Source organism: Vulpes lagopus, chromosome 2 (assembly GCF_018345385.1).
Source record: "Vulpes lagopus strain Blue_001 chromosome 2, ASM1834538v1, whole genome shotgun sequence".
NCBI classification, from domain to species: domain Eukaryota; kingdom Metazoa; phylum Chordata; class Mammalia; order Carnivora; family Canidae; genus Vulpes; species Vulpes lagopus.
The window spans coordinates 106,164,955-106,180,989 of record NC_054825.1 but is presented as its reverse complement, the minus strand read 5'-3'; the positions used below and the strand labels follow the sequence as shown (position 1 = coordinate 106,180,989).

General features: G+C 38.1%; 1 protein-coding gene across 3 annotated transcripts in view; it reads right to left on the bottom strand.

Moving 5' to 3' along the window:
- Positions 1-5,935: 5,935 nt before the first annotated feature.
- The window catches only part of LOC121484681 (WT1 associated protein), a 28,126-nt gene continuing 18,026 nt past the window's right edge, over positions 5,936-16,035 (bottom strand). For 2 of the 3 annotated variants that reach the window (XM_041744200.1, XM_041744199.1), the window contains exons 6-8: positions 13,825-14,003; positions 8,629-8,783; positions 5,936-7,191 (exon numbers count right to left, since the gene is read on the bottom strand). In XM_041744200.1, the coding sequence (XP_041600134.1) occupies positions 6,608-7,191; positions 8,629-8,783; positions 13,825-14,003 (918 nt within the window). In that variant the 3' untranslated portion in view covers positions 5,936-6,607. Of the gene's footprint in view, positions 7,192-8,628; positions 8,784-12,773; positions 13,606-13,824; positions 14,004-16,035 lie in introns of those variants that run through there. The other variant, XM_041744201.1, reaches the window with a different exon arrangement.

Genomic DNA, 16,035 nt, shown 5'->3' with positions numbered 1-16,035 from the left:
TATGGAGACAATTATTATTTGAATAATAAATGGAGAGGCTCAGCTGGCAGAGCATGCAACTCTTGGTCTGGGGCTATTCAGTTCAAGCCCCACATTAAGGGTAGAGATTACTTAAAATACTTAGGGATGACTGGGTTTGCTCTGTGGGTTAAGCATTTGACACTTGGTTCGGCTCAGGTCGTTATCTCAGGGTTGTGCGATGGAGACTGAGTTGAGCTCCTTGCCAGCATTGCATCTGCTTGAGATTCTCTCTCCCTCCATCCCTCCCCCCCCCTGCTTACACCACCCATACGCTCTCTCAAATAAAGCTCAGAAAAAATTTAAAACTCCTTAGAAATTTTAAATAATTAACATTTAACGATCACTGATGGTCAATATTGGCAAGGGTAAACACCTGGGTGGAGTAATTGGTGACAGCTAGAATACTATGGTTATTTAGACTTGATACTTTTCACCTCTGAATAATTGAGTTATAGTGATTGATTCCCACTATCCATTTTACTCTATATAATTAACCTTACTTAGCCCTGGGCAATGCTTTCAGAACAGTCACGTGACCCAATCTTGGCCTTCGAAGTGTGAAGGGAAGCTTGCTAGATTGGCTGTGGAAACCAAAGATCCCACCTAGGATCTAGAAAGAAGGATTGATCCTTCTTACATTTGGACAGTGTCTTGGTGTGAGGCCTGGAACTGTTGCATCCATCTTTTGAGCATGAGGAGAGACAGCAGGACCCTTGCCAACACCAACACGCTGATAGCAGAGCTAATATGGAAAGAGTACAACCTTTGAGGGCATCTCTGAAGTGAACACTAAATTCAGTCTCTAAATTCAACCTCTGATTTTCCAACTATGTAAGACAAATATTCCTTCTTGTTTAAGCCAGCTTGAATTAGACAAGCTATTGTGTCACATGCCACTGAGAGCATCCTGATATATCCACACGGGATTCCTGCGAGGAAGTTAAGATTTTTGAATATGTCAGGAAGGAAAGGGGTTTCTAGGTGGGCAGGGCAGCTTGTTGAGAACACTGGGGCAAGAGAACTGTGTCACAATGTGCAAGGGAAATGGTTGCCAAGCCTGGAGAATCCTCCTGAAGTAGACTGAAAACTCATTAGGTCCTCGGAATCTGCATTAAGACTTTGCAGAGAAATATGGATGGGCCAAAGGAACCAGAGAAGAAAGCTAGAGCACTGGCCACACAGGTAGGAAATGCTTGTATAACAGTGTTTTCTTGGGAGAAATCCTTAAGAGTCTGGAGTAGTGATGGAATCAGCAGTCCTCCCTAAGAATTCAGCAGCAAATCTGTCTGCAATGTGTTCCCTGTCCTAAAAATACGAGAGTCCAAGGAATGTATGGAACTTTGTGCCTTGGCTTCATGCTCTGTTCTATTTGTGTCCCCTTACATCTTAGGCTACTTAGTCTCCTTTGTGGGCTTACTTTGCCCCTTATTATATTCAAGGTTGTTACTCTGCACCAGCACTCTGAGTAATACCAGTCACTCCCATGGCTTCAGTTACCATGACATGCTGACCACTCTGAAATCTCTAATCTAGTCCCCTGAGCAGATGCCTTCTCCATTAAAATTTCTCAACACCAAGTTTAACTCATCTAAACCAAACTCATTAAATCCACCTCTTCCAGCCTTTATTATTTCCTTTCTGTTCAAAATCTCAATTAGGGGCAGCCCAGGTGGCTCAGCAGTTTAGTGTTGCCTTCGGCCCAGGGCGTGATCCTGGAGTCCCAGGATCAAGTCCCACGTCGGGCTCCCTGCATGGAGCCTGCTTCTCCCTCTGCCTGTCTCTCTCTCTCTGTTTTTAAATAAATAAATACATACATACATACATACAAAATCTCAATTAGCAGTGCAACTTGTCTTCTGCTGGGGAGCAAGCACTCCACTTAGATTATCACTTCTTCCAGGAAGCCTTCCTATCTCCTGCATTTGGTGCCCCTTGGCATCATCTACCTAACTTTTCTTACAAGATGTTAAAATTCCTGGTTTCATCTGTCTCCTGTACTCAACTACATAAGCTTTGTAAATTCGTCTTGTTATATTGCTTTATGCACAAGTCCTAATACATTACAGGCATTAAATATGAATGAATACTAATATATTCTTTATGCCCAATGCCTAACAAATATGAGTATGTTCTTCTGGATGCAAGGAATGCATTCAATGGTTTCCTACCTGGAGGGTCTATCAAGAACCAAGAGCAAAAATTGAGAGGATAATTGCTTGCTTTTGTTGAGGGGGCACACAGCACCTGGGGAGTCCTCATTATAGTTGTTCACCAAGCTCTCTTCAGAGCTTTGAATGGGCCAGATAGGAACTAAGAATAACAAATAGGCAAAAGAAGAGTATCATTTTAAAAACTATCGAGGGACGCCTGGGTGGCTCAGTGGTTGAGCATCTGCCTTTGGCTCAGGGCATGATCCCGGAGTACGGGGATCGAGTCCTACAGCTCCGTGTCTATGTCTCTGCCTCTGTCTGTCATGAATAAATAAAATCCTAAAAAACAAACAAAAAACTATCTAAATCTATAAGCATATGCTACCCAGGCTGGTAAGGAATGAGTGGGTAGCCACCATAATCTCCAAGTGCAAGTGAAGGGCCACTGCTACAGCAGCTACTGGGCCAGTTTCTCCTGAAGGGGCCTCACAACTGTTCTTCATTAAGTTCCACAAATAGGGTTGCAAGAGTGCAAGCCAGATTTAAGCCAGAAGGTAGAATCCCCCAACCTTCCATGTAGCAAACTCCCTGGTTGGTCTAAAAGAACAATGACTCAACACTGTGGATTGGCCACAGCTGGTTTGCGGTGCACTCCTGACAATAGGGGTAGCTGGTTCTTGGCACAACTCCCCAGTGATGGCTCCAGATCAAAGGTAATGACATTATTCAGGGTTGTAAGATCCTGGGGATAAATGAACTCCCAAGAAAGCATCAACAGAGGAGGGGGCAATGACTGGTCTAAAGGACAAACTGCTACTAATGAGAAATAATATCTGAGAGATAACTGTGAGACAGAATGGCTTTGCATTTTGTTTGCAGAAGTGTCCCAGAAACTAGAGTGGTCAGTTGCATCAAATATAACTGAGAGGCCAAGAGAAGGAACATCTAATGAGACCTCTGTATCAAGCACGGTTATACCTCTGTTCTCCTTACAAACTTCCCAGCAGCTGCATCCATTGAACCTTATGTGAAGAGATGGCAACGGGCAAACCACCCTCCAATAATGCCATACCTTCATGAAATGTTCTCAATCCTCTTGTTCAGACTGGTATTGCCTTCTAAAGTCAAACTAACCACTTCTCAGACTATTCTTAACTAAACCCTCTTACTTTAGCCAGCATCTTCAATGATATATTCAGAATCTTTATAATTTATATTTTACCCCATCACTGCATTGTTGGTTCATTTGGTTGTCTCCAGCTCCTACATATTTGGCACAGCAACCATTCGGACTGCTTCTGAGATGTCACGCTCAGCTCCAGCACAGTTCTTCCTCCTACTCCAGAGGATGAGGCAAGAGGACACAGCGCCAAGCCTGGGTTCTTGGAATCAGACACGCTTCTGCTGCCAGGTCTGAGGGGGGTTATGTCCGGGAAGCTTTGATGACAGCACCCTAGAGGGCAGACCCAACATATCAACCTTTGGGTGATCACTTAAGCCTTTTAAATTCCTTTGTTCTGTAAAATGGTCAACAAGTGCCTCTTCTCATGGAGGTGAGAGTAAAAACATATAAATAAAATGTGTTGGGACGCCTGAGTGGCTCAATGGCTGAGCATCTGCCTTTGGCTCTGGTTGTGATCCCAGGGTCCTGGGATCCAATCCCGCATCGGGCTCCCCACAGGGAGCTTGCTTCCGCCCCTGCCTCTGTCTTTCTGTGTCTCTCATGAATTAACAAACACATCTGTCAGTTAAGTACTCCACAGACATCAAAAATATTAAGGCATTTCTTACTATCCTCACAGTACAAATCTCCCTGGAATGATGCTAAAGGAGAGACATCACAATTATCTTACTTCTGGGGTTTTATTCAAGTTGACTGCCCTTACAATTAACCTTTTTTTGGCAGTACTCAAGTTTCTGCCAAATGGTAGGATTCTGTTCTCAGGAGTCATCTAAACAATCTTCAGCACTGGGACATCTGGGTGGCTCAGCGGTTTAGCGCCTGGGGTCCGGTCCCACATCGGGCTCCCTGTGTGGAGCCTGCTTCTCCCTCTACCTATGTCTCTCTCTCTCTCTCATGAATAAATAAAATATTAAAAAAAAAAAAAAAAAAAGAATCTTCAGCACTCCCACTTGTCCCACTTAAAGGGAACACACTTTTTACAGGGGAAAATGGAGCCACAGAGGGAGAAAGCAGCTTGCCCAAGCCATGAAACAGGTAAGCAGTAAAGCCAGAATTCAGATCCATTAGCTCCAGAAGCCACTTGCTCATCCTGGATTATGACTTACCACCTCTCTTATCTTAGACATACCAACAAAAAGTTTCCAGTTCCAAAAAGGAAGAATACAGACTTTGCACAAACCAAAGTTCTCTCTGCCCTAGTTACTCATCAACTAACACAGATCCACCAGAAACTTGAAAATCGGTAATGATGTACCACAAGTCTATATTAAATTTAGTCATGAAATTCTATCACTAGTTGAAAAGTTAATTTCCTATTGTACACCAAAGATTACAGATCAAAAGAGAAATTCCATTTTTGTTAAAACGGGGCCAAGTTAAAAAAGGACATGCATAAGAAAAACTAGTGTCAAAAAAAAAAAAAAAAAAAAACTAGTGTCAAAAGTACTTCATAAACAGAATATTTAGTATTGTAATATACAACAAAATGTAAATTATACTAAGTAAATGTATTTAAAATTGTGTAGGATCTATTTACTTGAGACTACGAGAGACTAAACAAAGCAATGAAGACAAGATATATACCTGTATGCCAGGAGCTATTTTCAAATAAGTGTACCTGTTTCAAGTGTCGTTAATTCCACTTCTGAGGTTCCTTGATTATGATAGAATACCTAAAACCAAAAAATATTTTGCTTTCAGCAGAAATAACATTTCATCCCAACCACACATGAAAAGCTACAAATTCTAAAACCATTCCATACCATACACTGATACTTAATGTTTAAAATAAGACAACAAAGCAAGCTTTTGAATCTTAAAAACATACTCCCCTTCACTCTAACACCCCATAAGCCTTACCATGTAACATCAGCAGACATGTTATTAATATAAATCAATAGCAGTGGCCAATGTTTATTATTTATTTTAAAGATTTATTTTAGAGAGAGCAAGCGAAAATGGGGAGTGGAGGAGGGGTAGAGGACCGGAGGGAGAGACAAACTCTAAGCAGACTGTGCACTGAGCACAAAACTCTAAGCAGACTGTGCACTGAGCACAGAACCCGACATAGGGCTTGATCTCACCCACCCTGAGATTGTGACCTGAATGCAGCCGATGTTTTAAAATGAACATCACTGACTATACAGATATCCCGATTACATGAAATCATTTCACAAAAACAAACTGTACTTTTCAACTAAAACCTGACAAATACTTACATTTTTTCTTTTCTGAATATTTGAATATTTTATGATTTTTTACAAATCAGAAAAAAAATTTATAGTCCTAAATTCCATGTTGATCTTGCAAAACAGTTTTTAGAGATTTTTTAAATCTCTACACGCAGTGTGGGGCTGTAACACACAACTCTGTGATCAACAGTTGCACGCTCCACCAACCGAGCTGACCTGACACCCCAAAGCATACATTTCTAAAAAACTAAGTGCACAATCAAGATTGATGCATGAACTTAAGCTTCACCACTGTGGTATGTTGAAGGATGAGTAAAAATTCATCAATTCAATAAAAATAAATGACATGCTAAACACAAAGATACAAATAAAAAAACTAATGCAAGCGGTTACAATAAAAATCTTTATTTAGGTTTGGTCAGTACAGGTAAGATATACTGGAGTCACAGAGCAATATGCATTAACAGGATACAACAGTTCATAAAAACTGAGTAACTATGCACACAAATTTCTTAAACATTCAGTCACCTAAAGAGAAAATGCACGGATGTATGGTGGAAAAAACTGTATCTAACACTGAAACTACTATAGGACTCCATCAGCAAGTCCAACTTTTAGTGATAAAACTACTGTACTGGGCAAACTTGGCAGTCATAAACCCACATCTACTCTAACAAGTCTGAATGGTGCATAAGTATAATAACAGCATGAGTAAGAATGCCCTTACACAGCACAGGTTCTAGGATAGACACAGATTTATACAGACATCATTGTGTTATACTTTAAGGAAAGATATCCATTTACAACTTCACATTAACTCATATAAAAATAACTTGACCCTACACAAAATGTCCTGTTAGCAACATTCAAGGTAATTAACTGTTACAATTTCCAAAGTGGCAGAGGTATTGAAGCAAAGAAAGAGAGGGGGGAGAAAAAGGGAAAGAAAAAAACCACACCCACAAAAAAAGGCAAATTGTGACAAAAGTATGCGTTAATTTTCTGGACAGTATCCTCTCCCAAATTAAATGACACTGTATAAAAATTTGCTGGAAAAAATATTACAAAACTGAACCCTGTACATTTACATTTGAGTCCAAGCCATTCTGAACGTGGCGGGAACCCGCAGTTCGGTTACCTTTCCCACTCACTGTTTTCTCCTCTTGAGGGTCATGATTGGAGTCTGTGTCATTTGAGTGGTGTGTGAGAGAGTTTTCACTGCCCGTGGGAGAGTCTACACTTTCATACCCCGCACTGAGTTGATTTACGTAACTACTACCTCCTCTGCCAGTTCTCTCCTCTGAGCTGTTGGAGGCCTTATTACCATTCCCTGGAGAAGAAGGAAAGTCATCTTCGGCTGTGTCCCCCTCCCTGTGAAATCCAGACCCAGACGTCCTCTGCCGGGAGGAACTGCCATTACTTGGTCCGTTGGCCAGCCGACTGCAGTCTTTACCTGTGGCCTCCGCCTGTCCTACAGGCTCAGAAGATGTAGTCCTGCTGGTACTTGGGGCTGGAGCTTGAGACTGCTGCTGTTGGTACTGAGCCAACTGCTGGCGCGTCTCTTTCAGTTGTTGCTGAAGAACTAGAATGGTGCTCTGCATACCCTCTACTTCTTCGTCAAGTTGAATGATGAAGTCATTCAGTTCTGTGCAAAGGAGAGTCAAACCTACTTTAATATTCTTATAATATTTATTTTTAAAAGATTTATAACAGACTTTATTAATGCCTATCACAAAGTCAGATAGTCAATAAATGTTTACGTGAACAAACACAATTCTAAAAAAATACATATATATCTTAAAATTTTCCTTGAAATTTAAAAATAGCCATTTAAGAATGAGTTTGGTTCTTTTTTTGGGGGGGGGGACACATGCTTAAAATAGTTTTATAAAGCAAACAAGTTAAAACTGATTCAAATCTAGCCATATTATACAACTGATTATATCCCAAATCCAACTCCACAACTGTTTACCTGTGGGCCCACATGGCCAGTCCCTTTCCTCCTTACCCCCCTAGCTACTGTCTATCTCAGCTCCACAGCAAGTTTAGCCCTAGGGAACAGTGGGTCCTCTAACACTCCGAAGAGGCCTATGCTAGAACAAAAGCAAAAATCAGAAAAAATAACTCTTGAAAATTGATAAAATTCACATATCCACTTACTCCTAAAAAAGCTTGGGAAAGGAAAGTCCTTCATTACTATACAAAAATCTCCAAGTCACTATGTTTACATATAGTAAGAGCTAACAACTATCACTTTGAAAAGGTACTTTAAAAGGTATTATACTACCGATCTTTACAATTGTCAAATATATTCATTTTCAATTTAATTTCCAGAGTTCAGGTATTTTAGTTACTAATCATCTTCCTCAAATTCAGTTACACTTGCCCAAGAAAAGGCGGGTGGGTTGGGCAGAGGAAGCAGCTGACAATTAAATTCAGTTTATCTTGAACAAATTTAAATATCACATCTTGAGGCAGCCCTGGTGGCTCAGCGGTTTAGCGCCGCCTTCAGCCCAGGATGTGATCCTGGAGACCCAGGATCAAGGCCCACGTCGGGTTCCCTGCATGGAGCCTGCTTCTCTCTCTGCTTGTGTCTCTGCCTCTCTCTTTGTGTCTTCCATGAATAAATAAATAACATCTTAAAAATAATAATAAATAAATATCACATCTTATTCACTCAATAGGACCTTAACAGGTACAATCAATTCTGATTTCTAGACCACATGAAATAGCCAAATACTGCCGAGATTTACACTTGGAAAGTGATTAAATGGAGATAACCCTTAAATATTGAATATAAATGTGTATATGTATGCAGTGCCTTCTTTCACCAAATTGCACTTCCCCCAAAATTCCAAAAACTTATGAAATTTGCACAATAAACAAGAGAGTCGCGGGGGGGGAGGAGGTTGAGGGGGGCACTAAGATGGCTTTGCTGACTCAACTAGAAATGTTCCATTTATAATTTTATAGAATCATCGGCACAAATTAGTACATACAGAATCTAATCTGTAATATTCATGCCTGGCAACTTTTTAAAAGCCAGTGCAAAGTTAATCAAACTTTTCAAAAAACCCCTTACCATCCTGACTGCTTTTAAGCTCCTCACTATATTTCTTCTGTAAAGCCAACTCTGCTTCAAGTTGTGCAATACGTCCCTGGGACAGCTGCCTTCCAAGCTCTTGATTCTCCTGGATAAGCATTCGACACTTCGCCATTAACTTTTTGCCTGTTTGGCTGCAAAGGAAAGAGCCATCCATCACAAAATGAAGACAAGTGTCTACAACCTTGTTTGCTTGCAATTATTACAGCAATAGATGTAACACGTACAGAATATAACTGTCACGGCAGATGCCTCCCCTATAATTACCATCTTCTGTCCTGGAACACGTCCATCTTCTGCATTTCAGTATTTTGCCAATACAGCAGCAAAAATAAACCCTAAACAAAAAGTACCCAAATGGCCACATTTTCTATTACACTAATAAGGATTCTGATCTCTATTTTCACCCCTAATTATTATTTGAAATGGAAACAAGCCAGTTCATTAAGGCAAGCCTCATATATACCAATATTAATAAAACACTAAGGTACTCAGCTTCATGGAACAGAAAAGTTCTTAAAAAGATAAAATGTGATAACACAGAATATATTTATTCTTGCTAAAGCAGCATTTGATAAGAGTGCCTATTCATAGGCAGTTCTCAAAAGGATGTTTATTGCAGTGAGGCATATACTAATTGTTTTTAGAAACTTTTAACAGATTTTTTTAAAGCAATCTCTACATTCAACATGGGGTTTGAACTCATAACCCTAACTAAGATCAAGACTGGCATGCTCTACTGACTGAGCCAGCCAGGCATCCCTAAAGAGCCTTTTAAAAAAGAGCCTTTAGACTATTTCTATCCACTAAGCCCTAATTTAACTTTTTTTTTAGTTAAGTCCCTAATTTAACTTTTTTAAGCTTTAAGCTGTCTAAACGGTAACAAGTTTTTAAAAATTTAATATTGATACGTGGTTAAGATTTTATTCATGTTACAAAAGATTATCTTTAGAAAAGTGAGATTTGGGTTATTACAAATAATGCAAATATTTATCTGCCAAATTGGGAGCACCAAACTTTCCACAAATTAGTTACCAAGTATTAGTGCAATCTTCTAAAGTGTGTACACACACATACACAGCAAGTGCAAAAATGTAATCAGTCTTAACAACAGTTCTCAATAAAACAACTTCTTTAGCCTCAATAAGTAGTAAGAGAAATGATCACTTTTAAAGGGATCTGACTTAAGCACATAATTGTGAGGTTACCTGATACTTGAATAGAGACAGCCTGGTATTTTAAAAGTGTATTTAAGTAGGTTCTACATCCAAAGTGGTGCTTGAACTCACGACCCCAAGATCGAGTTGCACACTCCACCAGGGACAGTCTGATATCCTCATGATGGTGTTAACATTCAGAAAGATCTAACCAGTCAAAAAATTTTTTTGCTGACACTTCTGTTCTTTCCTCCCATTTATTGGGGCTTTCACTTGCCTGATGTATTACTTCAGAATGCATCTGAACCTATTGTAAGCCTTCAGTCTTAAAAGGAGAGCATTTTATGATTCTCATTCCTTGACTCAGTGCTGTGTTGTTTTTGTTTTTTGTTTTGTTTTACCCATAGTACATATTCTACCCTAATGTAACTCAAACAAGTTTGTAATTTAAATTTATCTGTGGCACAAAGTAAGACCTGGGTTACTGCTGCTCAAAGAAGTCTCAGGTAAAAACACTTAAGGGTTTTATTCTCTATATGGCAACTTTATTAGCTGGTGTTCTTGTTTATTGCTACCATAGCTCCAGATACCCCTTTCCCACCCGTCATTTTCCATTAGCACCCTCAGCTTCTGGCCTCCAATGAATGGGAGTTTAGAAATCCACTGAGAAGAGATAGGTACCACTGTCAGGGAGTGGCACTCCTCCCGCTTTATTGCCCATGCTCCCACAATTCTGTTTTCTTTCAAAGTCTACAGCATCAGTGTTTTCCAACTAACCTGAAAATCCTTCTAAGTGAATTTAGTAGAGGTTAGAAAAAAAAGACTACTGTAAAACCAATACACTAATTTGTGACCTAACTTAATTTCATATAAAGTATCACAAACTGTAATACAAAAAATGTTTCATTTGTAGTCATATGTTTTTATAAAAGCCTGTTCTAAGATAATCCTATCACTTCCAAAATTAGTGATTATTGAAACAAGTCTTAAACCTGTTCTTTAAACATTTTGTCATTTTACCATATCATGTAAAATTTATGTGTTCATTGCATCCCCCAAAATGATTAAGAGTTCAATTACAAGTAACTGTCTTTGGAATAATTTTAATTACAATTATCCCCCCAGCCCATTCCTAAAATCAAATAATTCCAAAGAAAATATGAAAGAAAACATTTTGAGAGAAAGATTTATAAAAAAGAACACACGCTATACATTGCTTCATGATCACGAGAGGAAGGGGGCCAGGATATCTGAGAGGTGTACACACAATTACCTCAAAGATTAAATGCAAAACATTAACTGTCAAAATAACTAAAATAGATCTTTCTTAAATACTCTAAAATATATGCACTGTAACATGTGTGGAATATTTTAACTAAGCAGAGAAGATAATTCAGACAATCTTTCTCTTTCAAAATTAAAATAGAATAGGAAAATGGAAAGGGGCCCACAACCCATTCTATTTGAATTATTCCAAACACAGTACTGATCGAGCACTGTTTCAGGTTAATGATGTATTTATAGTACCATTCATAGCCTATTATTTACAGAACAAAAATCCATTTACAGGTGAATAAAATAAATTAATGATTTATTTATACAATGAAAATATTATGTAACCAATAAAAAATGAAATAATCTAAATGTACTTTAAAAATGAAAAAAATGTGCAAAGGGTAAGTGTGTGTGTGTGTGTGTGTGTGAAAGAGAACAGATGCCAAGCTGCAATCATCTATGTTATGTACATTCACATTTGTTTAAAATTGATATATATATGTGTAATATACATATATATAATGATTGTATATGCATAGAAATTATCTTGATGATACCCAAGAAATTTAACAGTGGTTACTGCTCTTGGATAACAGAATGGGGAAGAGGGATGGGAAAGGGCAAGGTCACATCCAGGAGTGACTCTCACTTTTTGTCTCCACCTTTCTTCATGCTGTTCCAATGTTATACAGGAGTATGTATTATCTTATTAAAAAACTTTTTTAACAGAAGGAAGAAAAAACCCACAGACCTCACAGTGACTCTTAAACTAAGCAGCAAAGAAAGATGCTGGCTAATAAATTTGCGTACATGTTAATAATACATTTTATGAATTATTTCTCGACCTACTAAAAATACGGAGGCCATTTCTACTGTGATCTTAAATGGCATGAAATATATACAAATGCCTTAATGCGGCACAATAAGCTAATTTCAAACAGATTTGGTTACTTACCCTCCAACCCCACAAATAGTGAGAATTTTAGAAGCGGATCTCTTGTTGTAAAGTCACACAAACCACTTCTTCAACCCACCCTCTGCCCCACAATCAGTTCCCTAAAGCACAAACACATAAGATACTTACAATTGATTTGAATGGTTAAGAGAACTTAAGTCACCCTTGTTAAAACTGCACTTAAACGTTGGGACAATCTGGAACATATATCTTCCACTCATCTTAGACTCCATTATCACCAAGTGAAAATTCGCATTGGTGACTTATAGAATGATCTGACGAAAAAAATTCACCTCCAGGATTGGATGGAAGCATGAAGAAAATAATGCCTCATTTATCTAAATGATCAAATGAATTTGCTAGAAATGATCACTATACTTTTTTTTTTTTTTTTCAATTCACAGAATGTCTCACTTAGGCCAGCCCACAGTTCAATACATTATTTCCCCAATCTTCTGGCAGGCACCCTGTGAAGCTGTCCCACATTAATTTCTACTGCAATATCCTGGGACAAGGTGTCAAAAAGCAAGTGTCAAACCTCCTTGTCTTTTATGATACCAGCTGGAAAAACGTAGGTCTTTAAAAATGAGACACAGAGCCTTTTCCTTCACTTTGAAGAGCACAGCAACAATTTTTCCAAAATCAATCTGCTCTCCACAGCCCCCCAAAATCAAAATGTTAAAAGTACAACAAAATCATCATAATATTCCTTGAACTTAAAAAAAAAAAAACAACTATTTCAAGGCACATTTAATTTAATATCAAGAGTGCAATACAAAAGGCCCAAATACAATGAAGGAAACACATTCCCCCATTAACACCAACGACAATGCTCTTTCAACATGTGCCTGTTGAATGGAATGGGGATTTAATTTCACTACTGAAAAAATTAACGCAGTGAGTCTCATCACAGCCAATATCCTTATACAATCTAGTAGTGAAATGAATGTTTATAATGCTTCAAACAGTTTCAACCTGAAGTTTGATACCACACCTTTATGTTTGTTTGTACAGTCCTCAGTGAGATTATCTACAGCATTAGCAACCATTCAAAGAACAAACCATTGATTAAAACCACATTGATTTAAGGCTCAATCAAGTAATATAGAGCCCCAAACTAAATGGTTAAATATATGAACTACTTGTACTGACATCTATTATTTGATTCTCTCGTGACTATTAAATTGGTTCTTAGCAAATAAACTCTTTAAAGGCAAAATTCACCTCATTTGAGTTTTGACCCAGAAGTTCAACAACAATCACGAAGTCCACAGTCTTATTGGCAAACCTGAGATACAGTGTCTCTAAGTCACTATGCTCAAGGTTAAGAGCGATGCATATTCCGTTTTTACATTTTACTGGAATTTTACATGTTCAATTCATGATTTTAAATCTCTAGGTTTTCATTCCTCCAAACTGTCTGAAGACACAGTGTGCCACAGACTTAAGACTTCTGTTTCTCCCTCTATTTTCTTCAAACAGAAACATTTCTCAAGTGTCTACATGTTCTAGAAGGGGAATTTTTCGGAGGTGGCCACTTCTTCGGAATAGTCCGACGCCATCAGGCCTCTGAAGCAAGGGGAGGGGGAAGAAAAAAAAGCTGAAACACAAGGTTCATCTGGTAAGTTTTACATTAACCATTACAAGCTGGATAGTATAAGAATGTGGCTTTTTTTGGCTCAAAAAGTCTGAGTCTTGGTGTGGAAACGAGTACTTGGCTGTCCCACCACAGCTTTCTCGTAGTGGGACTGTCAGGGAAGTCTTGACTGGGGAGTATGATTTGTTTACCTATCAGGCGTAAACTTCCAGGCACTCAGTTCATTTTGGGCTTGTTCCAGTTTGTCTTTAGTCTGTTCCAGTTCACCTTTCATTTTTAGGAAAAACAAGTTGATCGCTGGGTCTACCATTGTTGATCTCAGTTGGGCAACGCTAGGCTGCTGGACTTGCTTGAGGTACTGGATTTGAGTCTGTACAAAGCAAAACAAACAATTACTACCAAATCGAAGAAAACAATCATAGGAATGTGGGATAAAGTCCCTTTTGTTCATAGAATTTATCAACTTGTCCTTCCCCCTTTGACCTTAACATCCTCTAGAAAAAGTACAAATTTTAAACAACTATTTAAGGTAATCCATGTAGGAATTAAAGCTTTGATTGCATTTCCATATCTGGAATCCTTAAAAAGGCTACATCCTACTTTGCAACCAAAATGATACTTAAAAAAAAAAAAAAAAATCAGTGCTATATTTACTAAGAATTTTGACACCCACTAGAAAAAAGCCATGTGTCAAATATTACATAAGAGTATAGTGAGGGGAACCTGGGTGGCGCAGTTGGTTAAGCATCTGACTCTTGGTTTTGGCTACGAATGATCTCAGGGTCGTAAAATGAGCCCACGGGAAGTTTCTCTCTTCCTCTGCCCCACCCCACTGTGTACTCATGCTCTCTCAAATAAATAAATCTTTTTATTTTTTTTCAAATAAATAAATCTTAAAAAAAGAAAAAGTACAGTGGTTCACACTTTCCAATTTGTATCTATGGAAATTATTCTATATATAAGCCTACTAAAAATAAACCAAGTACAAGATTATAACTTAAATTACTTTTCTGTATTTCCAAATTTAAAAATATATAGTGCTTATATTTACAGGAGTTGGCATTACAGCTTCATAAATAGCACCTTAAGCCAAAAAATATATTTCTACCTTGAATAGATTTGAATGACAAAATTGTATAGGTAGAAAGTGACTGACCACATCCACACTCCTTATTTTTGAAATTAAATAAGCTAACTATCCAAAGATACAGTTGGTTCATTGCCAAAACTGACACTAGAATCTAGCTCTCAAGCCTCCTGACTCCCAGTCTAGGGCTTTTTCCACCACACCAGAACCCCTCTACTTACATATGAAACCTTCAATTTCGACTTCAGTTGTACTATTTACTAGCACACTAAAAATACATTTCTAAAATATGAAATACAGTTTATTAGAATTAAATGCATTACTTTCTTCACACCCAAAGTAGATTTGATTCAAAATCCTGCTGCAAACTACAGCTTAAATAGGACTAAAGTTAACAACCAACTGCTCATTTGTATCATAAATTTAGTAAAAAATGTAAATATCTGGATTGACAATACATTTACTATTTCACGGAGCAAACAGAAGCAATTTATTTAGTTTAAGGAGATTTTTTAAAGTAATTCATTTTAAACAAAAAAGTATAACTGTTTATTCAATATAAGACCAGTTGCTAGAATAACTGAACAAGGATAAAGCATGTCATATATAGTATATACCACATCCTGTGATCCCTAAAGAAAACATGACTTTCCAACAGTGACATAGTTACTATTTAGGTTTACAAAGTAAACTGCTCTCATCTGCACATAAAATCTTGCACTTTCCTTTGTGTTGTTGCTCTTGCTGCCTTTTCTGCAAAACCTTACTCTGTAACTGAAAAGGAGTTGTTCAGCTGACCTATGCAGGGGAAAGCTGCAAAAAAAGAAAAAAAAGAAAAAAAAAGAAAAAGAAAAAGAAAAAGAAAAAGACTGGAGGGGTGCCTGGGTGGCTCAGTTGGTTAAGCATCTGCCTTCGGTTCAGGTCATGATCCTAGGGTCCTGGGATGGAGCCCAGGGTCGGGCTCCTTGGTCAGCAGATAAGTCTGCTTCTCTTTCTCCCTCTGTGTATGCTCTCTTTCTCTATCAAATAAATAAAATCTTTGAAAAAAAAAAATATGACTGCAAGTGGCTAGGTTCTAGTTGAAACAGCCTTTGAAACCTGGGACACAAAGATGAAAGGGTGATAAAGTATCACACCAAAGTCTCTGATCAGGCATGATATGGATGAAAACTACTAGTGTATATATAAAATAGAAATGAGTCAACAGTATATATTGTCCAGGTAAGTGTAAAAAGTAGAATTATGAAAAATAAGTACAATTATGTGTTATATGAAAGGAGTGCTCCCCTCAAGTCCTGACAACAGACATACGGTT